We start from the raw sequence: 27894 nt of genomic DNA on the forward strand, positions 1-27894 counted from the left end.
TTATTTCATGTTTAGATATCGAGGTCATGATCTATATAGGTTTTAAGCATATAAAAAAATCGTAAGGACACAAAAAATTACTTTTTAAGAAAAAAGTCAATTCAAAAATCACGTTTTTTTTGTTTATTTTCGATTTTTCCATGCTATAATATTGTCGGAGGTATTTTTAACCAACACCATCGAAAAGATCATCGTTAAAAGTATAGAAACACTGGTTATCGAATATTTCTTCCTCGCACTCATTACGTGGCAAGGGTTCAAATGGAAATGTGTTCTCTGAGCATTTATGGGTTAATGTGACTTGGTATACACCATATGAATATCGTTTTATATTACTTTTAAGACAATTACGACAAATATTAACAATTTAAGAAAAAAACCTTTCAAAAAAACAATTTCGTAGACCTGTGTAATTGATGTGTAACAGAAAGAAATGCAGAGAAGCAGAATTTGAGTATGTTGCCGGCATCGGACTTTAAACAAAATTCAACAACATAGGAATGGTCTTTTGCGAACGTCAACTACCTCTCACCGCTGTCCCGCTTAGATACGATTATTCGGTTCTCTTTTCACTTTTTTTGTACTACTGATGAAGGATGTGTTCAAAACGCATCAAATGACTACAGTTCTAAGTGGAAAAAAGATAAAAGATAAGTCCATTCTCACAGATAGTTTATTGCCAATTTTGATCATCCCAATTATATTATAGTATTTTACGAAAAAATGTACCCGGCACCTCCACCCNTTTATTTCCTGCTATTTCCAATATTAAAAGCGACTCGATCTTGTTCTAATAAGAATAAGAATTTATTTTGTTATCATTTCAAGCTTTCTAGTAATAAGCCTCTTTATTTTTATGGTTCCCTAATTAGGTGAAAAATGGAAACTGTTTAACTCTATCTCATATAGCTGTTTTTATTGGAAACTTAGTTTCTTATATAAATTGATCTAATTTCGCAGTACAGGCATATATCAGTATATTCTTTCTACATTTATGTTTTAATTGAAGCTGAAGACTTATTAGGAGTGGAAGATTTTATTACTATCTTGACTAACAGATCATTATCATACAGCAACGTAATTTTAGTCCAAATGATTTCTTCAGAGAAAATAAAACGATTTAATGAAAATCACTTAGAAATTTAAAATATGGCATAACAGTAGATTAAGTTGACCGTTATTATTGTGGTTCCTTATTCTGTTCTTTTGTAGGTTCACAGAATAAACCACGAAAACCTCCTCTCGAAGTGGCGATGGCCCATTCGGAAGAGTTAATCCGATTGATGTCCAGTTCCGGGCTGGGATCATGTGCCTTCGCCTCTGTATCCGATCTCATGGAACATTGACTACCGTCGAAGCTCCCTAGAAATATTTCAAGTGCGCCCATGACTGTTCCACTACCCCTACAACTACAACCGCCGCCGTCGCTCCTACTGCTACCACCAAAACGACGAAAACGTCATCATCAATCGATATGCAACCAGTGCCACCACTTGTTGCTCTGTTGTCAGCGATGATGCGGGAGACGACACGCCCCTATCATGCGTTCGCGGTACGTGTGAAAGTTTTTTTTTTTAATAATAATATATAATTGTCAAAAGAACATTATAATAGAAGAAATTATACTTCATTAAAAATAATAATAATAATAACGATGATGATTATGATAATGATGTGTTCGTAGTTTGTTTGTCTTTGCGAAAAATAGGGTTTCTGTTGCTTTACGATGAAAGAAAAAATATTGAACAGCTCGAATGATTGTTATAATTCTCAAGCAATTTTTTTTTTCTTCATTTATTTGAATGCCATTTAACATATCATTTCATTTTAGTAACTAAAAATAAATATAATGCAGTTCTAGTTCATCAAATTAGGTTTGAACCGTAATTATTACTTTGTTTTTTCGTTGTAACGTAGGTACTGTTTAAAAAACGGAGGAGGTTTGCATTTTAACTGCAGATAATAATAGAAAATAAACTTTTATTAAACTAATTTCTAATTCCACATAGCTATCATAATTTTTTCTTGATATTTATTTATTTAATTTAACTTTACAGTATACAGACTCGATACAATAAATCAGTAAATAGAAAGTTAAATAACACATTGGTTTTTAATCATATCACATTAAATGATACTAAATAGGTTAAAAAGTAGTAATCTGATGCGTATTCAATCAGTCTTCGGGCTGAACATTTTATGATGAAGATGAAACAATGGATATTAACGTTGAAAAGTTGGTGTAACCGTTGTGTCTGACATTGCCCATAGCAATGTGATGAATTTTTGACTTCTTGTCTTTCTTGTCGAATGTTTTGTTGGTTCGATGGCTGACTGACTTTGACTCTCTTGGCCAAAAACCGTTGTGTTGATGGATTCTTTCATTTCAATTGTCTCACTTTTGGACTAAAATTTTCATAAGTGAATTTACGTCGGCCTTCAATCTTCAGGTCTGTTTTTGGCATTTTATTTAATTTATCATCAAATGCCCACCAAAGGGCATTGTTTTAATAGATTTAGTATCATTTGATGTATGATACGATTAAACCAATAAGTTATTCATCTTTGAAATACTATCTTTCACCCTCTGTATTTTTTTAAATTTATGTTTCAATGAAAACTTCACATATTTATCAGTACTGGCAAATTTTATTATCTCTGGTGATATCGTTTCGACCAAAAGATCATCATACAGTAACGTAACTCTAGTCCAAACGATCTAAAAATCAACGAAAGTGTATTTCTTTNACCCCAAAATTCTTTTTAATTTTTGTTTCAATTTGAGTACGTCTACTATAGTTAATAATTTAATAGTCATAAATGTTACTTTTATTATAGTGTATATAAGTACCTCTTAAAATTAACGTATTTTATTTTTCTAATTAACTGCAGTAGTAATCTGTAAATGAATTGCCTAATAGTTCGGTCGTTCACCGCTAAGTAACACAATTTTTTAAAAATGCTCTAAATTGCAACATCCTTGCCCGTGAATGATTGGGTCAAGGACCAGAGTCGACCAGTTGAGCGGTGTAACATGCGGGATGCGGTTCGTTCGTGTGCGGTTCGCGAGGTGTTTAAATTTCTTTATCAAATTTTACCTTTTTATGGGTACTATATAAGTAAATTGGTCGGTGTGCTATCAAACGTTACATTGATGATATATATATATACATTAGTAAATCTGATAAATATTTAGGAACGAATAAACCGATTTTTGTAAACAGCCCTTCTACAATAATTATCTGCGAACGTGCATCATTATTTAGTAGGGTAAGAACTTTATTTTCATAAGAATTGAGTCGATCGAACTCTTGACTAGTTTGTCTCAAAGAAATATTACGAAAAAGTGTAATTTTTTATCACGAATAAATTATATAAAAAGGTGAAATCTTAATACGTTTTTTTATTGGATTGTGTATAAAAGATAGAATTGAAAATGCTTATTCTACTATGTTCCAAATTTTCGTGAACAAAATTTGCAAAAACTTTTTCAAAAAGCAAAATTCTACTTTAAAAATATGGACAACATTATTTGAAATATTGGAGCATTTCTAGAATTTCAATTGTAAAATGATAACATCTTTTGAAACACGCATAGTTATTTTTCTAGTGTTGTAATTTTGAAAAGAATGTGGTAGGAGGATCGTTTTAAATCGTTACGAAATGTCTGTAGGATGTGTTAAAAAAGATATAAGTAGCTGGAAAAAGAGAAAAATAATTTGGTAATCTTGATCTAATGATATGTGTGGCTATTTATAGTAATGTTAAAGATTGCACATTGGCCTGTTCTTGAATTTAATATGTGAAAGTTCTTAAAAAAGCACTTGGTAAAAAGTATTTATTCTTATACATATATCAATTGATGTCAAAGTACCTGCTTGAAATGTAATAAGGATGATTTTATTCGTCTCTATTTATTTGATGAATAGGGTATAACTATTGGTCTTAAAACATGGATAAATTTTCGTAATTACTTTTATTATAGAGTAAATTAAAAATAAAATCTTAAATTGCTATAATATTAACTTCAAATAATGCTTGAATAGTGATACAATTTTGGATTGGTCTGGAATGAAAAATTACAAGTTGTGACATGTCGAGGCTAAAACTAACGAAAGATATCAATTCCAAATCCTTAATTTATTAAGAAGGATCTGTGATCATTCTAATTTTGAAGGGGCGCTTGAAATATGTTACTGTAAATTTACTAAATATTTTTTTCTATGTAGTTGGTCGTGTCCATATTAAGTACCTACATGATTTTTTTTTTATTGTAATACTAATAATGAATAGTATTAATTACGGTATGTTCGTAGTTGTACGCTAAAAATTATTGAAAAAAGATGTGGGGAATTTACAAGTGTATTTATTTTTTATATATATAACGTTCGTACAATTATTTACTTGTAAAATTATCGATGGCTTGTACCTCCTACGTTTCGTTATAAAAATAACGACAATTTGATACCTTTACGAACAAGTTATAATGAACGTCATTTTGTAGATAGGTATAAAAGCGTCTCATTAATTTCATTGTAATTTTTGTACATAAGCAATAAAGGATTATTGATAAAATATAGTTATTTACTGCTCAATGTATATTTATACATTTTGTTAACTGGAAAACTCATAAAAAAAGTTTGATACGTAAATGCAATTTATAAATAAAAATAAATTAACTAGTGTGAAAGAGATGCGAAAAACTTTATTATTATTTCCATGCTGATTTTCTGGATCTTTTGGCGATCGCGTTACAACTTTTAACCCTTCACTGGGTGACAAGTGGTGCTCATCGAAGATACCCTCTCCCCTTATCACAAACATTTGGGAGTGTAGGTGGATAAACACTCAGGTCATCTCACCATGGACCGCTTTTTGTTATATATTTATTACACTATTGTATGTAGAACATTTATACAAGAAGCTGATAAATAATGTTATTTTTCTTTCTTTATTTTTATAGATAAGTAGGTATATATTTATATTTGCAGATAAATACAGTGATTCATATATAACAAATGAACATTGATTAAGTACAGTAGGGTAACGAATAACAATAAAGAAAAGTGTAAGATAAAAAATCTAATTAATAAACTTTTACGAATGTTTCTTTATCGACAATTTTGTACCTGTCTTCTCGGAAGGTCATAAGGTCAGTATGTAATCTCTTAACGCTTTCGTCCCTTAATTTAACTATTACGGGATCGATAGGAATAAGATTTGCCATCGTTGCTAGGTCATTGTAATAGGAACGTTGTCCTGGTCCCATCATATGGGCCTGACGTTTATTGTACCCCTTTTCCCATCTTAATTGCATGTCTTTTTCAGTGTCTTCACGCATTTCTTCTTCTGATGGTAACTTTAGGTCCCCATCAAGATACTTAACGTAGAAACGAGCCTAAAGAAATAGGTTTTGATTTATATTAAGTCAGGAATATTTATACCTTATGTAGCTTAGACGTCGTTCGATCTAGTTGAACGCACCCCAAAATTCTTTTTAATTTTTGTTTCAATTTGAGTACGTCTACTATAGTTAATAATTTAATAGTCATAAATGTTACTTTTATTATAGTGTATATAAGTACCTCTTAAAATTAACGTATTTTATTTTTCTAATTAACTGCAGTAGTAATCTGTAAATGAATTGCCTAATAGTTCGGTCGTTCACCGCTAAGTAACACAATTTTTTAAAAATGCTCTAAATTGCAACATCCTTGCCCGTGAATGATTGGGTCAAGGACCAGAGTCGACCAGTTGAGCGGTGTAACATGCGGGATGCGGTTCGTTCGTGTGCGGTTCGCGAGGTGTTTAAATTTCTTTATCAAATTTTACCTTTTTATGGGTACTATATAAGTAAATTGGTCGGTGTGCTATCAAACGTTACATTGATGTGACAAGACACCTGTGGAGCATACATAGATACGTCCATTTTTTATGTAAGTGTTCTAGCGTAACAGGTGGTGCCATATTGCTTGTTTAAGTATCTCATAACTTTTTCTTTTTGCTTTTATTTAATGTAAAGTTTAATGTAAGACCTCATATTGTAATGTAAACAGTTCAATCGAATCATAATAAGTACTTTAAATAGCATGATAATCAATAGCAGTTTTTTAATTACATTATTGCATTGTATTGTACCTACCTGTATTAAATAAGCCGCCATATTTAATTTTTATATGACGTTATATCATCGTTTGCCATTATCAATTAAAATATTATTTATTAATAACAATTTGTCTAGGGCATTTGAACATTTATAGGCTAGTATCCAGTTAATAAAAAGATTTAATTTAACACAAACCGGAAACGTACTTTTATAATTATGAAGTGCAATATACATTTGTACGAGATGTGTTTTTATGAAACCACAGAGGTAATATGAAGAACGGTGTGTACTATTTACTGATTTTTTATTAAATTAGATTTTCCTCTTTTAACCCATTTTGTATTTTGTGACGGTGATTACCTGTTTCATTATTATTAATGATAAGATTCGTAAAAGTACGGTATTTTATTTTAGAATTAGATTTAAAACCGAAGTGTTGTACATTTTTAGATGGTGTGTTTAAATATTTTTGTATTATTAGCGGAGGTTTCCAATAAGTTGCATAAGGCACAACCGGTAGATGAATAAAATTGCAATGTAGCTGTTAATCTTCGTTGGGAAGTAGCCCACAGTTTAAATTTTAAAAAAAAAATCTGAAAATACATTTAAGATTATAATAAAGCATCTTACCTGTAAATCGAACATTTGAAAAGCGCACACATTAAAAGGTATTCCAATAAAGCACATGGTTGGTTTCATCATATGAATCATGTGTTTGTAAAGTGGTTGAATGTGGTTGTCATCTACAGTTATCCCGCAGGATTTGTTAAGAAAGGGAAAACTGTATTCATACCCTGCAATATAAATACAAATATTATACCTTATTATTATGCCCATGTCCATAGACCATATGGTTCTATTTTAGCCACTTTTTGACCCTCNCAATTTTGATCATCCCAATTATATTATAGTATTTTACGAAAAAATGTACCCGGCACCTCCACCCATTAAACATTCACTTTTAATAAATTTATTTCTGCTGGGATTTTATTTTTACAAATTCGGATCCAAATTGTAATTTTTATTATTTTCGCTTACGAAGCAACGGGCTGGTGGAATAAATTGTAAATACCGCTTTAATTTTTAAGTAAATTTTCTTTTATCATTTTCTCCGTGAATTACAATTTAAAACACGTAAACCGACAATTTTTCTCTTGTATGTTACGTATTTTCCTCATTCCTGCAACTTACGGGTAAATGATGAAATAAATGTGTACCTTTTCAGCCACATCCGATATTTTTAACGTGAGTTCTAACCCAGAAGGTCCTGCTCCGATTACAAGGACATTATTGCCCTTAAAAGGATCCGGAGAACGGTAGTGGTGACTGTGAAGTTGCCTTCCTTTAAACTTGTTCTGGCCCGGTAATTTCGGATAGATTGGTTGATTATAATGACCATTGCATATCATAACTGCATCAAAAATGCTCGTAACTTCTTCTTTGGTCGGTTTATTTATCGCGGTTATCTTCCATTTTCCATTATCCAAAGGACTTATATCGGTCACGTGATGGCTAAACTATACATAAAGTATGCAAGTTATTTACTGACTAAATGATAGATTGATATAGTTGGGACGGTCAAAATTGGCACAGTCCGCAATAAAACTGTCGCATTAACTTTCTTATTTCAACTTATTAACTAGACTAGAGCGGTTGCTGACAAATCGTAAACATAGAAAAGAGATGTCAGCTAGAAATTGCAGCGGACACTAATAGCACAGGTCTGCGATAAATTTGTATAAATTTATCGTAAGCATGCAAATGTTGGTCTATATTTTGCAAATATAAAATTTATTTGTTTTTTCACAAAATTCATTTTATAGCTTATATTAATTTATATTTAATACTCTCTGACTGAGCATTATATTGTCTTTTACTTTATGTTAGATAGTCTGAAAGTAACTATAGTCGTTTATACCGCCTGAAAAAGAAATAGTTTATAACGCGTCATTATTGAGAGAGAATATTAACGTGTAATAAAAGATTGTGTTTCATTTATCTTTAACTATGGCTTCTGTAAAAACAATTCAAATGTATTTTTTTACATTTGCTGACAATATACAATAGTTAAGTAAAGATTGAATATAACACACTTTGTAAAAAATGCTTATTAAGTTTACTTCAGAATGAAGTTGTCACCAAGATAAACACTGGGTTACGATAAAATATGGCGGTTTTGTGTTGAAGTGGTAAGACAGTGGACTTATGGTAAATCAAAATCATTATTATTCGGTATTTCTATGTTCAAATTAAAATGCAATTGGAAGTCGGAGTGAAAAATGTCATCAATACGAGTTTGAAAGAAGAAGTATTGCTTCCACCACTTTACATTAAACATGGTTTGATCAAACAGTTTGTAAAGGCATTTCGACTTGACCAACGGTGATTGTTTCATGTTTAGATATCGAGGTCATGATCTACATAGGTTTTAAGCATATAAAAAAATCGTAAGGACATAAAAAATTACTTTTTAAGAAAAAAGTCAATTCAAAAATCACGTTTTTTTTGTTTATTTTCGATTTTTCCATGCTATAATATTGTCGGAGGTATTTTTAACCAACACCATCGAAAAGATCATCGTTAAAAGTATAGAAACACTGGTTATCGAATATTTCTTCCTCGCACTCATTACGTGGCAAGGGTTCAAATGGAAATGTGTTCTCTGAGCATTTATGGGTTAATGTGACTTGGTATACACCATATGAATATCGTTTTATATTACTTTTAAGACAATTACGACAAATATTAACAATTTAAGAAAAAAACCTTTCAAAAAAACAATTTCGTAGACCTGTGTAATTGATGTGTAACAGAAAGAAATGCAGAGAAGCAGAATTTGAGTATGTTGCCGGCATCGGACTTTAAACAAAATTCAACAACATAGGAATGGTCTTTTGCGAACGTCAACTACCTCTCACCGCTGTCCCGCTTAGATACGATTATTCGGTTCTCTTTTCACTTTTTTTGTACTACTGATGAAGGATGTGTTCAAAACGCATCAAATGACTACAGTTCTAAGTGGAAAAAAGATAAAAGATAAGTCCATTCTCACAGATAGTTTATTGCCAATTTTGATCATCCCAATTATATTATAGTATTTTACGAAAAAATGTACCCGGCACCTCCACCCATTAAACATTCACTTTTAATAAATTTATTTCGGTGTCTTCGTTAAAACATTGTATATAATTGCATTTAGTAATTATCCAATTGATTAGATAAAACGATTTACTCTAATGAATAATTGATATTATTTTCAGTTGCTAGGTATTAATTGATTACCTTAATCAGTTTTCGTATGTCGAAGTGATCGGCGTAAAGGTTTAGGAAGTGTAAAATTTCGGCTTGCGATAAGTACGACTTTTGTTGCTCCGGTATGGGAAAATCGGGAAATCCCATAACCTCTTTGGGTAGATTCGTTCTAAAACAAAAAATTTTTTATCAGTAATACTTATTGTGCATGGTTCAACTAAACACTACAGATTTTTACATATTTACGTTAGTAAAACACAAAAAGAAAATAGAATAATTGACATCGCCTCTAATACTTTTTGGTTTTTCAATTTATAAAAACAAATTATTTTTCATTTAACTAACTTACACAAAGGCAAACAGTATGTTTTACCTTGAACGTTTATGAAAAAATGGAACGACTTTGTTTATAGTAAACATTTTTTATCATTATTTTGTTTTGAGTTGAACAGAAATTTCCGAAACTTGTTACTTAATCATAGCAGTATTTATGGCTTTCCGAATTATCTACGTAAATTATTATTTTAAATTCTTTAACCTACAACTAGAAATAAGGACATTAAATGGCATGACAATTTGTTAAATACCAAATCCACTAATTTGTCGGAAAAATACTGGCACTACACAGCGTAGATGGCATAGAAAAATGCTATAATCGCTATGCTTTAATTTGTCGTTGAAAAATGGTACGGTTACCTGTTTTGTCATTGATCTACCTTGCAATTGTCCATAGAAAAACGACTGGAGAGCCGCCAAGCCTCCAAGGCCGCCAAGACTCTCAAGGTAGCAAAAATACAGCAAAGATCATAATTGGTCAGTATTTTTCTACGATATTTCTATTTCGAGATACGCTTTGTGTAATCCAAGCTTGACGTGCCTCCAATTGTTTTTCGCTGATTAAATCGAGGATGGACTCCGACAAAATGGGTAAAAGAAGCGACAAATTATATCGTTTTTCGCTTTATATTTTAAAAATTTTAGACAACAATTAAATGTTCGACAATACTGTAAATTTTACCCGTAAAATTGTTGTTTTTGAGATAACCTTCTACCGTAGTTTACTTGGTCAAAGACAACTTATAATAATAGGTGATTTGGACAAAATGTTTTTTAAGTAATTGATAAAATATTTAACACATGTTGTAAATGTATTTTCGTTGAAATCGTTATCCAGTAAGGAATTTTTTGTAGATTTTATTGCTTAACACAATATGTCGTTAACTAATTCATTAATATTATTGCCAGACGCAAAATATGAATAAACACTGATAAATTTAATGGTCATGATCTTCCTAATTTGTTATGTATCTTGATAAGAACGTAAAAACTTAATTGTGCAAAATTGTAATTAAAAATTCGTAGCTTTTGTTTCGAATTATAGTAGATAGATTTAGAAAAGGTTCAGCCTCTTATAATTGATTGAACTCCAGTTTTACTGAAATAGTACTTGGTTTAATAAAAATTAATGTAGAAGAACAAAACAGTGTCTATATAATTCTATTAATTTTTGTCTCCAATAGGGGTATTGTCTGTTTTGGAATTGATACTTTGTATTTTAATGAATTCGATTGAAGAAATTGAGATTAAGCTTTCGAAACTGTTATAATTGATAATATTATAATAAGTTAATATAAAAATATAAAAAGTAACGTAACGTTTGGCATCGCAGTCAAATTTGTAATTTTTATTCCCTATTTTTACTTTTACCATTCGAATCATCTGTAACAGTGAAAGTACAATATTTATAATTACTCAAAAGATATATTTTTTACTTACTGTACGAGATATAATTTTTATTATATTTTATTTAAATGTTTAATTAGGTAGGTACTATATAAGGAATATAATCGGTTCAAAGTTAAAGTGGTAGGTACCCCGTGCTCTATGTATATATGTTTGATTGTTTCTTTAAAAATTCCCATCATAATGTTAATTAATAGTCTTTATGTGAATGTGATGTGACAAAATGGATAAATGTGACCAAAATCACAGATAGCTAGCGTAATCTTTCTGCCCCTAAATGAATATAAACCCCTTTGAAGTTAGCATGATATAAGCCATAGGATAATAATTAGCCGTAAATAAGTCGTGAAAGCCAAAAATTAGCCGCGACCCAGAAAACCCGAAAACCAGATTTTATGCAAACTTCAAATGATGAAAAATTGTAAAATTGTCGAGGAAAATCCTAGACAGCGAGAACCGGTGTCATAATTAGTCACCAGTTATGTAGAGTAATAACCAGGGGGTTGAAATTCATTACAGCCCGAAAAAACCACTACTAAATCGGGCTTGAAACTTACTGTGAATATTTCGCAAATTAGCAGTAAAAACCAAAAAATTTGCATACTAACATAAAATAGGGAAACAAAGAAATTGTAAAAGCACTTAGGAAAAGCGTGAACACTTCGAACCGAGTTCATGATCAGCCGCTATTACATGGCTGATGATGTACACTACCAGCCAGGGAATTTGAAATTTTTTTCGATATGGCATCATTTTTGGCACTTGAGTGTAATTATAATATTCGGGTTTCTCGGATCGTGGCTAATTTTTGGATTTCATGGATAATTTGCGAAATATTCGCAGCATGTTCACGAACAAAATGAAAAAGGAAAATTTACTTAAATATTAAAGCGATATTTACAATTTATCCCACTAGCCCGTTGCTTCGTAAGCGAAAATAATAAAAATTTCAATTTGGACCCGACTTTGTAAAAAGAAAATCCCAGCATAAATAAATTTACTAGGTATTTTAGTTGATATTACAAATGAAATTGTAATAATTAAGAAACTTGAAATAATTTCTAAAAAAAACATGTCAAAATTGAGATTATTACAAGTTACCTAATAAATTACTACTATTTCTACGACAAATTCAGTCATTTACATTCTCAAGCCCGATTGTAAATGGTTAATATGATCTTACTTGAGATGGCGATTGTGGGGTCGTTAAGACGCAAAAATGACCTTATTTTAATAAAAATCCAACCCCCTGATTATACATCATGAGCGGTTAATTAACGGAGAATTATAAGACTGTCTGTTTCAGATTTTCCTAACCGATTTTACAATTTTTACGTGATAACTATATTTGAAGTTGGCATACGAACTACTTTTTGGGTTTCCCCGGGTCGAAGTTAATTGCCTGTTAATTTGGTCATGCCAACTTCAACGGGATTTAAATAGCTCAAAAGAAATAATCAGAGTTTCTTTGCTTAGATCAAATTCGGTGACTTAAGGGTTTGAATTCCATCATAATTCTCCACTAATATAAATACATATTACCCTGGCATAGGAAGGCTTACATTAGAATGATAAATCGTAAATTCGAGATGTTTGGAACTTGTGACCACTGAGACTTTTAATCAGGATGATTCAAAGAACATTTTCTCAAATTTTCATTACAATTGACCGAAACCCATGAACCATTTTCCTATGAAAGACTGCGGGGTACATATCGAAAAGGAATGAATTTTGTAGTTACTTACCTAAGTCCTTGGTACATGGCAGAGTAAACAGGGAATCCATATTGATCAGATCCAACTTCGTCCGTGTAAACCCATGTTCCTCCAAGTTGGGGCGCCAATTCGAAAACGGTACAATCATGGCCGCGGGAAAAAGCATGTCTTGCAGACGTTAACCCCGCAGCACCAGCACCTATTATTGCTACACGCATTTTCTTCTGTTTTTAAATCGATTTAAAAATATGCGAAAACAAAAACTGGCGAAAGTTAAAAAGAGATAAAATGGATACAATACACGCTGGATTATTTCGGTTCACTGAAATCTTCCGCACTTGCGAATGTACTTTATAAATACTTTTAATTTTATTTTTAGTTTTAATTTTTAGTATCTATTCTTCGGTAGCAGAATAGACGGTAAATTAGAGCGCCGTGTTAGATACGTACGTCTCTTTAGGAATAGTGCAAACAACAACGAGTTGTTAGAAATCTTAACGAGCCTGATGATACTTTTCTACTTCTTTTTGTTCAAAGTAACTAATAGCTTGTTTACTAATTATGGTTTGTCAATTATTATGTACGTTCGGTCGTTTTATAGACTGAGAGCGACTGATAACTACACCATATAGATAAACGTTCACCCGCTATGTATTTATTTAAATTAATTTATATTTATGTAATGCATGAACATATAAGCAAGAAAGTACACGCTTACGCGGTTCGTTCTTACCAGAATATTCATTCATTTCGTAAGATTGATTTCTTAACCATCAGTAATAACGTTAAATGTAACACACATTTCCGGTAATCAAAAGTGAATTGTGAAACTGAGAGGGAAGAAGTTGTTCTCAATACGTATTAAATACATAATATAACTAATTTTATTTAACAGGAATTTCTCCATTTTTCTAACTCGAGATTCGAGGAGAGGAGTTGTACATTATAAACGGTCTTTTTAATTATTATTTTTTTTAATTTAATTAACCAGAATGCATAGATTAGCACATTAGTATATAGATGTACATACAATGGTTCCCGTTAGTAGAAGACATAATAGTACACGGACTGTTAATATACAAGAAAAAGTTATCTCTAAAACTAAACCTAAAATCAAATACAGTGGAATTTGTTTATTATGACTCCGCCTATATTGACCAACCGCTTAATATGAAGTAATTGCAGTCTTAAGTTTGGTTTCCATATTAAATTCTCTATAGGAAAGTTCGGATATAATGACTCCGTTTAAAATGACATATCGTTTATTATGACTGATTCTCAAGAAATCATATCCGGCTATAGTGATCCAAATGATTAATAATAACATTTTCGCTCATTTTTCTGACTCTTCTTATGTATATTGATATTACAATTATCGTTCCTTTTCTTTTTTTGTTAATAAATACATACAATTTGTAGTTTTTCTATCTCTATTAAACTACATAACTAACCAAAATAGAAAGTTGTTTATTTTCTAAGACTATGCTTTGTATGACGCCCGCTTAGTATGGCATGTTTGTCATTTCCCTTCGATGTTTTTATAAGCGGATCCTACTGTATATATTCTAGTAAAGGGTAGGTAAGAACTCCAGGGCATGGAATGTACATTTTCAAATAGATTCGTCGGAAGTGAATCTTTGTGATTAGCAAAGGTCATGTAAACCGTTTTATCAAAGTTTAGATGTCATTTATTAGCTCTCAGCCAGGTAGCAATTCTGTTCATTTTTATGTTGAGATCAGTTTCGTTAGTTATTCCAGTTAGTGCCAGAGAAGGTAAATTCGGTATTATCGCCATATGCAGTAATTAGTATATATTGAACAACAGCGGGCCAAGGATGGTACCTTGGGGAACCCCTATGTTTATGGTGAGAAATTCGCTGTAAACATTTCTGTATAATTTTTCACTGCGACACTCAATATTATATAGAAAACACAATAAAGCAAAACAAGAGATTAGATTCAAGGGCTAAAAAACACTAAGCAATTCATTGGGCTTAGGGCTTAGAGCAAGTTTAGTGATAGCTTGCTCTGTTCTGGTTTTAACTGCAAAAAATATTGCTGGTATAGTAAGGCTTCTTGTCGTTGCAAACAAAATTATTATTAAAGTGGCTGTAATTTTCTGATTGCGATTAAATGCATTAAAATAGGTAATCAGTACGCGCGTACAGCTGATTTGCTATGTATTTTGATAAGTGTCTTTAATTGAAAAGCTTTTCTCTTAGAGTTTTGCGCTCTTTACGATGATGTACATACAGCAATTCGATGGTTTTTTTACACTCTATATAGTGATTTTATGATTGTCCATAACCTGAGATCTAATCCAAGGATTCTACGCTGTCTTCGTTCTCAAAATAGCGTACTTTGTACTGCAACATGCAATAAGTTCATGCAATTCTATATTTAGGTATACATTCGCATATTTATAAGTGCGCAAATAAAAAAAAATGATAGCAAGACTGGCTTTCTAAGTATATTGAATGAAACCCAAACATTTTTTTTTATTTCGTAATCATTGAAATAAAGTATTAGCATAGTAATTGCAAATCCGCCATAATATCGTATATACTTGTGATTAATAAGGACAGAGTAGAAACTTCAATAAAAATGATTTAGTAATCTTACCGTTAATTGATAAATAATTATAAATTGAACTTTTGTTTATTAGTTTGGCATAATTAGCAAAGAAAGTGCGTGATAATTTCGAAACGGCCAAATCTAACAAATTCTGTTAGTTTTTTATGAAATATATTTACAAAAATACATAACAGAAATAATACAATTTAATAGCAATAGTTAATAAGGTAATTTAATAAAAACATTGATACACATACTTACTTCTTAATATCTTCTCTTTAAAGTCAGTATGTCAGTGTCAGTAATTTATAAAAAAATTTTGGGATAGCTAATAAACTTTCTTATCAATCAATTAAGTTAAAAATTGTAAATAATGTAATCCGAGTAAAAAATTTCGTGATACGGATGATGCAATTTGAAATTACTACAAACCACGGTCAAATACATAAAAAATATTTTAAAGATAAGCAAAAAATATACGTTAATAAAAAAAATAAAAAGAAGAATTTACTTTATATTTTTTCTGTAAGTATACGGAGAATGATGCAATGCTTGTATACGAGGGTGGATTGATAAGTTTCTGGCCTAACCAAGAGATGACGCCACTAGGCCAATTTTGATCATCCCAATTATATTATAGTATTTTACGAAAANTACAAAAAGTAGTGCAGGATCGGGTCGCATTTTAAAAAAAAAAAATTTTATGCTCAGTTAATTTGGAAATTAAAAAAAGATTATTATTAGTTTATGTTTGCGGAAAAGAAAAAGGTAAAAGCGTATAGAATATGGTGTTAAAGGGAGATGATGAAATTACGGTGGAGAGAGAATGATAGAACTGAAGGTATGTATTGAGAAAAGTGGGAAAACAGAAAGCTTTATCGAAGTTAATAACAAGAAAAGAAGATGTTGAACTCTAAGACACCTTCTAAAACATGATGGGTTAGTTAAAGACATAATTAGAAGTTGATTAAGGAATAAACACAGGTAGAAAAAGGCATAGATATGTTTCTGTTCCAGTTTTCGGGAAATACGAAAACGATTTTAATTTTTTTTTTTGCAGTTGCTTGAAAATTATGTATAATGATGATGTAAAAGTGAATTTAATAACATAATAACCTTCTGTTGTAATGACGAAGTACAAGGCAGAATGCTCGAGACAAACAATAAATTAATTATTGTATTATTGCGTACTGCCTATCGAGTTTGCAAGGTTTTTAAAAAAGGTGATGCCCTTTATCACATTCTGTGCATACTGCAACAATAGATTAAAATTTCATTATACAGTTGACCGTGGACAAAACGTATTAGTTTTTTGTTGTTATTATTACGATTATTGTAATATAGGGTTGTTCGGAAAGTCATTTCATTTTTTTTGGGGGAAATGAAAGACAGTTTTCGTATAATAAACAAATACTTTATTAAATTATATATTGACCGTTCTGGTCCAACACCTTTTGCCATCTTTCTGGTAGTAGCATAATTCCACGCTCATAAAATTTTTGGTCTTTGCTGGCAANTCTAAGTCATTACTGTTTCCAAATAGGCTATGTATAATACCAGCTCGGTAACAGGCTAGTATTTCATCTATTTTGAAGTAGCCGACTGGAGCGACAAATTTTTGAATTTGGCAGTAAATTTGCGACAAATTATAGTCCACTTAAAAATAAGAAATATAACTTTGTTTGCTACTTTAATATTTCGTAGAAATGAGAAGTAATTACAAAGAATAGGAGAACACAGGGCATTGTGGTAATTAATAATAAAAAAGAGATATAGGTCGATACGGCTCCTTCGTAAACCCTATATAAAGGGTTAGTTAGAAGCACATTAGAACCAGGAATCGCTCGTAAATAAATTAATTGATGAATTGTTTATCTCGATTCAAAGAAAATATTGACTTGATTCAGTGTCAATAATATTATAATAGCGCGTTATATATTTTTTTGCCTTCACATTGTTTATTGCCAACCCACTTTACTTGCAAAATAAGTTTTAGAAACTTATTGTTATGAATGAATTGACGAAATGGAAGTTTTCATAATACGAAACCACAACATGTTATTTAAAGCAGATAGAAGCTACTTATGCTATAATTTAAAATATTACAATGAACGTCAATAACATTTGTAAAATCAGTAATAATAATAATAACTATTAATACTGCAATAATATTGCATTGATATATTTTTTTTATGAATTGACACTGTAAAATCGAAGGCAGCATATAGAAATCCTCATACTTCTCGTGGCCTTATGTATGACGTACAAATAAATAGTTCAGTTCAGTTATCTGCTCGCCACTAGTGTATACGCGCCCTAAATACTTTATATATTTATGTGATAACAAACATTTTTGAATGAACACTTTTTGTTATGGTTTTCATAAAAAAGCATACCTACAGTTGTCTTTTTTCAGTTTTGCTTTGAAAACCAAGCGAAATAGAAGAAAACTTTATAGAACAATTTTGTATGTGGAGCATGACCTATAAAAAAAACTCCTGACTGTATATGTGTAGTTAAAGGGATATATAATTTGACGCTCAAATCGCCATTTTTTAATCGAGCAAAAAAAAGAGGAGCCCGATTTTGATAATTCTTTTTTTATTGGAAAGGGTATACCCCGAAGTTTGTCCCATATAAATTTGGAAAAAAATTCCAACCCTAAGGGTATGAAAACAGGGGATGATTCTTGATTGTTGTTCACTCACTGATTGTAATATATGACTACGCATAACTTTTGACAGAGTAGTCCAATTTTGATAATTTCTTTTTTTATTGGAAAGGGTATACCCCGAAGTTGGTTCCATATAAATTTGGAAAAAAATTCCAACCTTAAGGGTAGGAAAACAGGGGATTATTGTTAATTGTTGTTCACTCACTGATTGTAATATATGACTACGCATAACTTTTGACAGAGTAGTCCGATTTTGATAATTCTTTTTTTATTGGAAAGGGTACACCCCGAAGTTGGTCCCATATAAATTTGGAAAAAAAATCTAACCGTAAGCGTAGGAAAACAGAGGATGATTTATAGTAAGTAAATAATAGTAGTAGTAATTAATACATTATAGCCACAAAAAATTATGAAATAGAAAAAATTAAACCGCCCAAAAAAACTGAAAAGCAAAAAAAATAAACCTTTTTTTTTTAGAGGTGTTTCTGCTTAACGTTTCCCTAATAATATAATTAATTCACATTTTTGAAATTTCAAAAAACACAGCATACTTTATTTATTTTATTTTTATTTTTACCTATAAAGTGAACTCAGAATTATTACACCTTCATTCTTATTTCATTTCTTGCAATAAGTATAGGTAACTGTGCCTGTTATACCTATCACCCTTGAACGTAAGTTTGCTGAAAGTGTTCGTCATCAACAATTTTATAAACGCTATCACGAATGCCGGTGGTCATTCTTTCTTTTATGACATTTCCAAATATTTTATTGATGACATTTGGAATTCGTGGGATGTTGGCAGTCGATGCTAATTCTTCAAAATATTCCGCCTGATTTTCGGCATTTCCGACATAATGCATATGTCTGACTTGTAATCCTCTTTCTCTTTTCTTTCGTACTTCCTCTTCAAAATCTTTTAAAAGTGCTTCTTTTGGTGGTAGAGGAAAGTGACCGTTCATTGTGCTCAAAAAGAATCGAACCTAAAAATTAAAAATGAATATTTTAATTTTATACAGTAATTAATAAAACAAACACTTTGTATAGAATTGTATTGTAGCTTGTCACCAGTAAGACTAATAAACACAGTGACTGCTTTAATTACTTTTTAGTTAAGATTGTGATACCTCAGCATTGTATGAAAATAAATAAAAGTAAAACAAAAATACTGGTATGCAAAAAGGTTGTTAAAGGTGTATGTTTGGAGCGAGGCGTTGTACGGGTGCGAACCATGGATAGTAGGTGCGGCGGAAAATAAAAGGTTAGAAGCGTTCGAAATGTGGTGTTATAGGCGAATAATGAGGATACCGTGGATAGATAAGATAAGAAATGAAGAGGTATTAGAAAGAATAGGAGAACAGAGGACTCTATGGAAGTTAATAAGAAATAGGCGAGATAGGTTGGTAGGACATCTTCTCAGGCATGAAGGTCTAGTCAGAGACAAATTAAAGGCAGAAACAAGAGTTAGGAGGGGTAGAGGTAGTTAGTAGTTGAATTACTGTTCGCAAATAGTTAAGGATGTTGGTTGTTCCGGTTTTAGGGTAATGCGAAGATTAGCTCAGGATAGGAAAGAGTTGAGGTCTACCAGTCTTAGGACTGACGACCTTATGATGATGATGATGTATACCGCTCATGGTATGCCTATAAGNTTCATTTTTAATTAGTTTTAATGAAGTTTTATTCTTGTCGTCCCGCCACTTTGTGTTCATAACAGAGAATACTCTTTCTGTAAATGCTGAACTGGCCGAAACGGACAGCAAAACTGACACTACTTTGAACAGATTTGGGAAATCAGGTTCCGTAAATATGGCTTGCCATTTTTCTGTGCAATATTGTTGATGTAAAAATACTCTGAATTTCGAATAATCGCTTAAAAAATTACGATGTTTACTGGCCTTAAATAAAGTATTTTTGCGTACTTTATATGTCTTGTAAAATATAACGTATGCAAAGTCGAAATAGAGTACAATATCTTATAATAAAGTACGGGTGGTAACTCTACTTATATCACTGGACTAACGACAAAATTGGTAAAAGTACTTTCATTCAGCGACAAATTATAGCTCTTTTTAGTATTTTTCTAAGTCATTACTGTTTCCAAATAGGCTATGTATAATACCAGCTCGGTAACAGGCTAGTATTTCATCTATTTTGAAGTAGCCGACTGGAGCGACAAATTTTTGAATTTGGCAGTAAATTTGCGACAAATTATAGTCCACTTAAAAATAAGAAATATAACTTTGTTTGCTACTTTAATATTTCGTAGAAATGAGAAGTAATTACAAAGAATAGGAGAACACAGGGCATTGTGGTAATTAATAATAAAAAAGAGATATAGGTCGATACGGCTCCTTCGTAAACCCTATATAAAGGGTTAGTTAGAAGCACATTAGAACCAGGAATCGCTCGTAAATAAATTAATTGATGAATTGTTTATCTCGATTCAAAGAAAATATTGACTTGATTCAGTGTCAATAATATTATAATAGCGCGTTATATATTTTTTTGCCTTCACATTGTTTATTGCCAACCCACTTTACTTGCAAAATAAGTTTTAGAAACTTATTGTTATGAATGAATTGACGAAATGGAAGTTTTCATAATACGAAACCACAACATGTTATTTAAAGCAGATAGAAGCTACTTATGCTATAATTTAAAATATTACAATGAACGTCAATAACATTTGTAAAATCAGTAATAATAATAATAACTATTAATACTGCAATAATATTGCATTGATATATTTTTTTTATGAATTGACACTGTAAAATCGAAGGCAGCATATAGAAATCCTCATACTTCTCGTGGCCTTATGTATGACGTACAAATAAATAGTTCAGTTCAGTTATCTGCTCGCCACTAGTGTATACGCGCCCTAAATACTTTATATATTTATGTGATAACAAACATTTTTGAATGAACACTTTTTGTTATGGTTTTCATAAAAAAGCATACCTACAGTTGTCTTTTTTCAGTTTTGCTTTGAAAACCAAGCGAAATAGAAGAAAACTTTATAGAACAATTTTGTATGTGGAGCATGACCTATAAAAAAAACTCCTGACTGTATATGTGTAGTTAAAGGGATATATAATTTGACGCTCAAATCGCCATTTTTTAATCGAGCAAAAAAAAGAGGAGCCCGATTTTGATAATTCTTTTTTTATTGGAAAGGGTATACCCCGAAGTTTGTCCCATATAAATTTGGAAAAAAATTCCAACCCTAAGGGTATGAAAACAGGGGATGATTCTTGATTGTTGTTCACTCACTGATTGTAATATATGACTACGCATAACTTTTGACAGAGTAGTCCAATTTTGATAATTTCTTTTTTTATTGGAAAGGGTATACCCCGAAGTTGGTTCCATATAAATTTGGAAAAAAATTCCAACCTTAAGGGTAGGAAAACAGGGGATTATTGTTAATTGTTGTTCACTCACTGATTGTAATATATGACTACGCATAACTTTTGACAGAGTAGTCCGATTGTGATAATTCTTTTTTTATTGGAAAGGGTATACCCCGAAGTTGGTCCCATATAAATTTGGAAAAAAATTCCAACCTTAAGGGTAGGAAAACAGGGGATTATTGTTAATTGTTGTTCACTCACTGATTGTAATATATGACTACGCATAACTTTTGACAGAGTAGTCCGATTGTGATAATTCTTTTTTTATTGGAAAGGGTATACCCCGAAGTTGGTCCCATATAAATTTGGAAAAAAATTCCAACCTTAAGGGTAGGAAAACAGGGGATTATTGTTAATTGTTGTTCACTCACTGATTGTAATATATGACTACGCATAACTTTTGACAGAGTAGTCCGATTGTGATAATTCTTTTTTTATTGGAAAGGGTATACCCCGAAGTTGGTCCCATATAAATTTGGAAAAAAATTCCAACCTTAAGGGTAGGAAAACAGGGGATTATTGTTAATTGTTGTTCACTCACTGATTGTAATATATGACTACGCATAACTTTTGACAGAGTAGTCCGATTGTGATAATTCTTTTTTTATTGGAAAGGGTATACCCCGAAGTTGGTCCCATATAAATTTGGAAAAAAATTCCAACCTTAAGGGTAGGAAAACAGGGGATTATTGTTAATTGTTGTTCACTCACTGATTGTAATATATGACTACGCATAACTTTTGACAGAGTAGTCCGATTGTGATAATTCTTTTTTTATTGGAAAGGGTATACCCCGAAGTTGGTCCCATATAAATTTGGAAAAAAANCTTTCTCTTTTCTTTCGTACTTCCTCTTCAAAATCTTTTAAAAGTGCTTCTTTTGGTGGTAGAGGAAAGTGACCGTTCATTGTGCTCAAAAAGAATCGAACCTAAAAATTAAAAATGAATATTTTAATTTTATACAGTAATTAATAAAACAAACACTTTGTATAGAATTGTATTGTAGCTTGTCACCAGTAAGACTAATAAACACAGTGACTGCTTTAATTACTTTTTAGTTAAGATTGTGATACCTCAGCATTGTATGAAAATAAATAAAAGTAAAACAAAAATACTGGTATGCAAAAAGGTTGTTAAAGGTGTATGTTTGGAGCGAGGCGTTGTACGGGTGCGAACCATGGATAGTAGGTGCGGCGGAAAATAAAAGGTTAGAAGCGTTCGAAATGTGGTGTTATAGGCGAATAATGAGGATACCGTGGATAGATAAGATAAGAAATGAAGAGGTATTAGAAAGAATAGGAGAACAGAGGACTCTATGGAAGTTAATAAGAAATAGGCGAGATAGGTTGGTAGGACATCTTCTCAGGCATGAAGGTCTAGTCAGAGACAAATTAAAGGCAGAAACAAGAGTTAGGAGGGGTAGAGGTAGTTAGTAGTTGAATTACTGTTCGCAAATAGTTAAGGATGTTGGTTGTTCCGGTTTTAGGGTAATGCGAAGATTAGCTCAGGATAGGAAAGAGTTGAGGTCTACCAGTCTTAGGACTGACGACCTTATGATGATGATGATGTATACCGCTCATGGTATGCCTATAAGGCAATATACACATAAAATATAAACAGATCTTTAGTGTGACAGTGATTACTGTATGTTTTTGAATCGTAATCCGTTTTTTAAGTCCATTTAACTTCATCGCGTCAAGTTTTTGACATAACTTCAAAAAACCTTATAATTTAATTCCAATTAGCCGTTGACCTAGATAACATATTAAATTCAATAACTTCATAAACTCCTTAAGCCGTTGACGCTGTAATCACATATAATGGCGATCAGTCTTTTTCGACTTAGAGAACAGTGTATTGAAATATTTTGTACTATAACAACAAAATAAACGATCTCGTACACAGTGAAGATATTTCCACAAGTGTTATATATCTATGGATCTACCTTCATATCCAGAGCCGTGTCTCACTTCCGCATATAGGGCACTTCCGCGCGATGACGGACAACGTAGTAAGATATTATGGGGATGATAGGTGTAATATATTAGATATAACAGGCTTAATGGGCATGAATTATGAAGTTTATTCAGGATATATTAAAAAGCTGATGTAATGGAGTTAGGTAAATGGACTTCGGACTTCACCCTCAAAGTTAGGACGTTTTTGTGGTTTTATTATTGCCTCCAGGGAGCACAAATAAAGGTTACTCTTATGTTTACTAATAAGATAGGAATTTAGTAGACGTTTCGATACCTGCAATTCGAACATGGGAACAACAGCTAATATCGCATGAAGTCCTATAAAGGCCATTGTTGGACGTTCAATGTTTATAATTCCTTTGTATAATGGTCGAACCCATTTGTTTTCTTCAACGACTATACCACATTCTTTGGTCAAAAAAGGATAGCGATAATCGTATCCTAAAAAGACGAAAGTATTTCAGATTAAATACAACTGGTCAAGTGCGACGAGGTCAAGCTCAAGTATTACGGAAAATTCTAATAAGTAGTAAAACAATTTAATTAAGATCCGGTCAGAAATTGCCTTTCTCAATTGTTTATTTTAAAGAAAAGTTTTTAAATACGTTTAAATAGAAAAGCAACGCTGTTAAATTATTGTTAAAATGACAGAAAGATTAAATTATCTTTAAGAGGCACATACTTACGTTAATGATACAACTTAACTGATTATAACTGCAATGTAATTTACAAACAAAAACAAATAATATCTAGTTAATGAAAGTTAATTATGTAGGTAGATATTATGTCAACTTATTTCTTTTGAAGAGCTGGTTCGATTTGTTCTGTGATTTATCGAGATTGTCTTTGGCGTGCTGATGTGATTCAATAAGATCGAAATAGCGATTCACGTCCGATAGTTACTCATCAAGATTTTCCATTGCTCTTAAAAACAAATAACGTTTTACCTGTGCAATAGACAATAGCATCAACGTTTTCAACGGTTCCATCAGTGAATTCCACGCTGTTTTCATTAATTTTAGCAATTCGGGGTCGATCTATAAGGTTGTCTGGCATAAAGGGTCGCTTTTTCATGCTATGACTCACAAATACCTAATGCAAATACTGTAATTATTTTAATAGTTGTAACAGCAATATTGTAAAAAATATATTCGGAAAATTAGAGAAAAAAGTAAACTAATAGAAGCTTGGATGAAAGCAGTAGGTATCAAAGAAGTGAATTCCGGAATAAAAATTTGTTCACGTCATTTTAATGCACATGATTATATTTCAATATTGCAATAATGTGTTTGCAACGTTCTCTTAAATCGGATTTGCACTTGCAAGTCATTGATATGATACTGCTTAAATCACCCATTATATAACGTGAATCACTTTTTAAATCCGAAGTTTGTAAAAAGTAGGCAGTAAACTTGACGGAATTTGAAGGCTAACTTCCGGATTTGTTATTTCCGAATTTTATAATGTGATTGGCATTAAAAACACGCTCACCTTCAACGAAATTTCCTTTCCGAGGCTTTGTGTCAGCCCAATCACATATTGTGTCAATACTTATCATTTTATCGTAATTTAAAAACTTGAAAATTGCGCGGTACACTATAGGAACCACGATAAATTTTCCCTAATCGGCGCCATGTTTTTAGGCTCCTCCCATTTGACGGATCCCAATAGTGTTCGAACAACAGTGATACAAATAATCTGATGTAATTTAAATAACTGTTGTTGTTAAATAAATTAAGATACTTGTTTAATGAGATTTGTTAAAGAAATGGTTAAACTAAAATATTCGTTAGTATAGGTACTGACCGTGTCTGTAACTTGTCTGATTACACGTGCAATATCTTGTCCTGAAAGTCCGTACCCCACAACGACAGTTTTCTTACCAGAAAGAATCTGAGGTGATCTAAAGTCATGGCTATGTACTTGGATTCCCTTAAACGTTTCCCTTCCGGGAATATTAGGAATATATGCGTGACTATAGTGTCCACTGCAAATCAATATAGCATCATAAACAGATTCTGAGATCTCTTTCGTTTCGAGGTTCTTCGTGTTGACGTTCCATTGCGAAGCACCTACAGGTTTTACTTTGTCAACTCGGGTGTTAAACTGCAAAATTCAGTAATAATTCTTAAATTAAGAATATACGGTTCCAAAAATAATTTCAAAAAAATTAACAAGGTTCAAGATCATTTCTGTTGTCTGGGAAAGATTTTGAAAACAGCATTTTCTCTCTCAGAAGCTAAAGCTTTGAAATTTGTCACTTTTGCAAATCAAGTGCCCGACATGGAGTACTTGTGTTTATTTTATAATAATTTTTGCATTTTTTGATTTTTAAAGTTGTTACTAAACTGTAATTATTACTTACTTTGATATGACACTTTAAGGAAAATTTATCTGCATATTTTTCAAAGAAATCGAGGACTTCTTCTGCTCGTATATAAGAAGTGGGCATGTTTGTCGGATAATGGAAATCGGAAACTTCCATTAACTCCTTGGGAACATTTGTTCTATCAATCAAGAAAAAATTAGCATTTTAGTAAACTATAATTATTCAAAAGCTGTCCAAAAAATCTTTAAAGTTGTTTGATACAGTCAAACAGTCTGTTGAAAAAGAATATGACCCTAATCATCATCATAAGGTCGTCAGTCCTAAGACTGGTAGGACACGCACCTCCACTCTGTCTTATCCTAGGCTAATCTTCGCATTTCCCTAAAAATAGAACAACCCACACCCTTAACTATTCGTGAACAGTGACCTAATCTAAGTCTACCTCTACCCCTCCTAACTCCCGTTTCTGCCTCTAATATGTCTCTGACTAGACCTTCATGTCTGAGAAGGTGTCCTACCAACCTATTTCGCTTATTTCTTATTGACTTCCACAGAGTCCTCTATTCTCCTATTCTTTCTAATATCTCTTCATTTCTAACCTTATCTATCCACGGTATCCTCATAATTCACCGATAACACCACATTTCGACCGTTTGTAACCTTTTCTTTTCCGCCGCGCCTACGGTCCATGTTTCGCACCCGTACAGCGCCTCGCTCCAAACATACACCTTTAACAACCTTTTTCGAATTTCTTAATTAACCGTTCGCCAGCATAGAAGTGACTTCTTTTTATTAAAGGCGACACGACCCTGCGCTATCCTCTGCTTTATATCCCTACTACTCCTTCCATCCTGACTTATCTGACATTCTAGATACCTAAGCTCAGCCACTTCTTCTAATTTATCGTCTCCTTTCTTTATATTCGCTCTTTCCCTACGTTTTCTTCCCTTGCATACCAGTATTTTTGTTTTATGATCCTAATAATAAACAACAATTTATTTCGACAAACATGGGATTTGCTTTTTCAATAGGACATCATTAAAGGTTTATTATCTCCCAATTTCCACCCTTGCAGGTTTAAATTTAAATAGTAAAACCATTAAGATATAACCTATTCAATAAAAAAAAGGAATTATTAGAATCGGTTTACAGTTAGCGAAGAAATCGCAAAAAGTGTTGTCTTCATACCTGACACCTTCACCAAATATGAAACATTATTTATTGTATGAAAAAATAATGATAATAGTGTATATTATTAATTGAAAATTGAAAATTTGTATTACTAATCATATGGTTTCTCGAGTTTTTGGAAAATTTTGATAGTTATTCTCTGGTTAGAAATTGTAATTGGAAAGATCAATAGTACTTTTTTATAATTTGTTTATAAAAAAAGTACTTTTAAATACTGTTACCTCAGATTCTTGTACATTGCCGAATGAACAGGAAAACCATCTTGGTCAATCCCTGTTTCTTCCGTGAAAACCCATGTGCCACCTACGGAAGAACCTTGTTCAAAGACGTCAACGTTAAAGCCTTCTGCGAGGCTACATCTTGCTGCTATCAATCCCGCAGGTCCAGCCCCAATTATGGCAATATTTTTAGTATCTGCTTTCTTCGAGCACGAACTCATTTTAGAACTTTTTGTAGTCATTCCTGTTAAATTTCAACTAACATAAAAGCAGCTATCTCAGTTATTATTTTAGACTGATCTATTAATTTGCATTGTCACTTTGTTATCTAGAAAATGTTAACAATACAGATAACTTTCCATTGATTCGTTATAGTAAATAATTAACCAATCAATAATAAATAATTATTGCGTAATCTATTTCTTGGTCTATCAATAATTATAAAGAAAAGAGATTAAAGAAAATACTCTATTTTATATGATATATCGTGCGAAGTAAATTCGGATTGGCGTGAAATGAAATGTGCTACCTAGAGGTTTTTTTTAAAAGAAAATTTAACAAAAAAAAAACTGAAACCTTACCACTATAAATCAATGAATTTCTCACAATTTGCTGACTGCCTTAACAATTTTCAAGTGAACATATTTATATTCAAAGCGTTATCTATTTATCAACGAATTGTTTAAATAAAATAACCACAAAAA

At 31.7% G+C, this 27894-nt stretch overlaps 3 protein-coding genes across 4 annotated transcripts in view; all 3 read right to left on the bottom strand.

Moving 5' to 3' along the window:
- The window catches only part of LOC108744464 (flavin-containing monooxygenase FMO GS-OX-like 2), a 17673-nt gene extending 4639 nt beyond the window's left edge, over positions 1 to 13034 (bottom strand). Inside the window, exons 1-3 of one of the 2 annotated variants that reach the window (XM_025980821.1) lie at positions 12847 to 13034; positions 9389 to 9527; positions 7324 to 7623 (exon numbers count right to left, since the gene is read on the bottom strand). In XM_025980821.1, the coding sequence (XP_025836606.1) occupies positions 7324 to 7623; positions 9389 to 9527; positions 12847 to 13034 (627 nt within the window). Of the gene's footprint in view, positions 1 to 7323; positions 7624 to 9388; positions 9528 to 9707; positions 9735 to 12846 lie in introns of those variants that run through there. The other variant, XM_025980822.1, reaches the window with a different exon arrangement.
- LOC112906538 (flavin-containing monooxygenase FMO GS-OX-like 2) lies at positions 4933 to 6936 on the bottom strand. Its single transcript, XM_025980824.1, has 2 exons — positions 6737 to 6936; positions 4933 to 5398 (listed from the first exon to the last, which is right to left on the bottom strand). The coding sequence occupies exons 1-2, from the start codon at positions 6815 to 6817 to the stop codon at positions 5087 to 5089; spliced, it is 393 nt and encodes a 130-aa protein (XP_025836609.1). The 5' UTR covers positions 6818 to 6936; the 3' UTR covers positions 4933 to 5086.
- A 5581-nt stretch (positions 13035 to 18615) lies between the features above and the next one.
- On the bottom strand, positions 18616 to 27494 carry LOC108744437 (dimethylaniline monooxygenase [N-oxide-forming] 3-like). Its single transcript, XM_025980829.1, has 7 exons — positions 27194 to 27494; positions 25818 to 25959; positions 25259 to 25558; positions 24400 to 24544; positions 23727 to 23893; positions 22310 to 22402; positions 18616 to 19047 (listed from the first exon to the last, which is right to left on the bottom strand). Exons 1-7 carry the CDS (start codon positions 27430 to 27432, stop codon positions 18727 to 18729), a joined length of 1407 nt encoding a protein of 468 aa, XP_025836614.1. The 5' UTR covers positions 27433 to 27494; the 3' UTR covers positions 18616 to 18726.
- Between the last annotated feature and the right edge of the window lie 400 nt (positions 27495 to 27894).

The sequence above is a fragment of the Agrilus planipennis genome, unplaced genomic scaffold (assembly GCF_000699045.2).
Source record: "Agrilus planipennis isolate EAB-ADULT unplaced genomic scaffold, Apla_2.0 scaffold29, whole genome shotgun sequence".
Classification (NCBI taxonomy): domain Eukaryota; kingdom Metazoa; phylum Arthropoda; class Insecta; order Coleoptera; family Buprestidae; genus Agrilus; species Agrilus planipennis.

Coding starts and splice junctions, on each gene's coding strand:
- LOC112906538 (XM_025980824.1), bottom strand. CDS start 6,817: ATGATTCATATGATGAAACCAACCATGTGCTTTATTGGAATACCTTTT. Junction 5,399..6,736: donor TTCAAATGTTCGATTTACAG/GTAAGATGCTTT, acceptor CTATTTCTTTAG/GCTCGTTTCTACGTTAAGTA.
- LOC108744437 (XM_025980829.1), bottom strand. CDS start 27,432: ATGACTACAAAAAGTTCTAAAATGAGTTCGTGCTCGAAGAAAGCAGAT. Junction 25,559..25,817: donor CCTTAAAGTGTCATATCAAA/GTAAGTAATAAT, acceptor TGAATTTTGCAG/TTTAACACCCGAGTTGACAA. Junction 23,894..24,399: donor TGCTATTGTCTATTGCACAG/GTAAAACGTTAT, acceptor TCGTCTTTTTAG/GATACGATTATCGCTATCCT.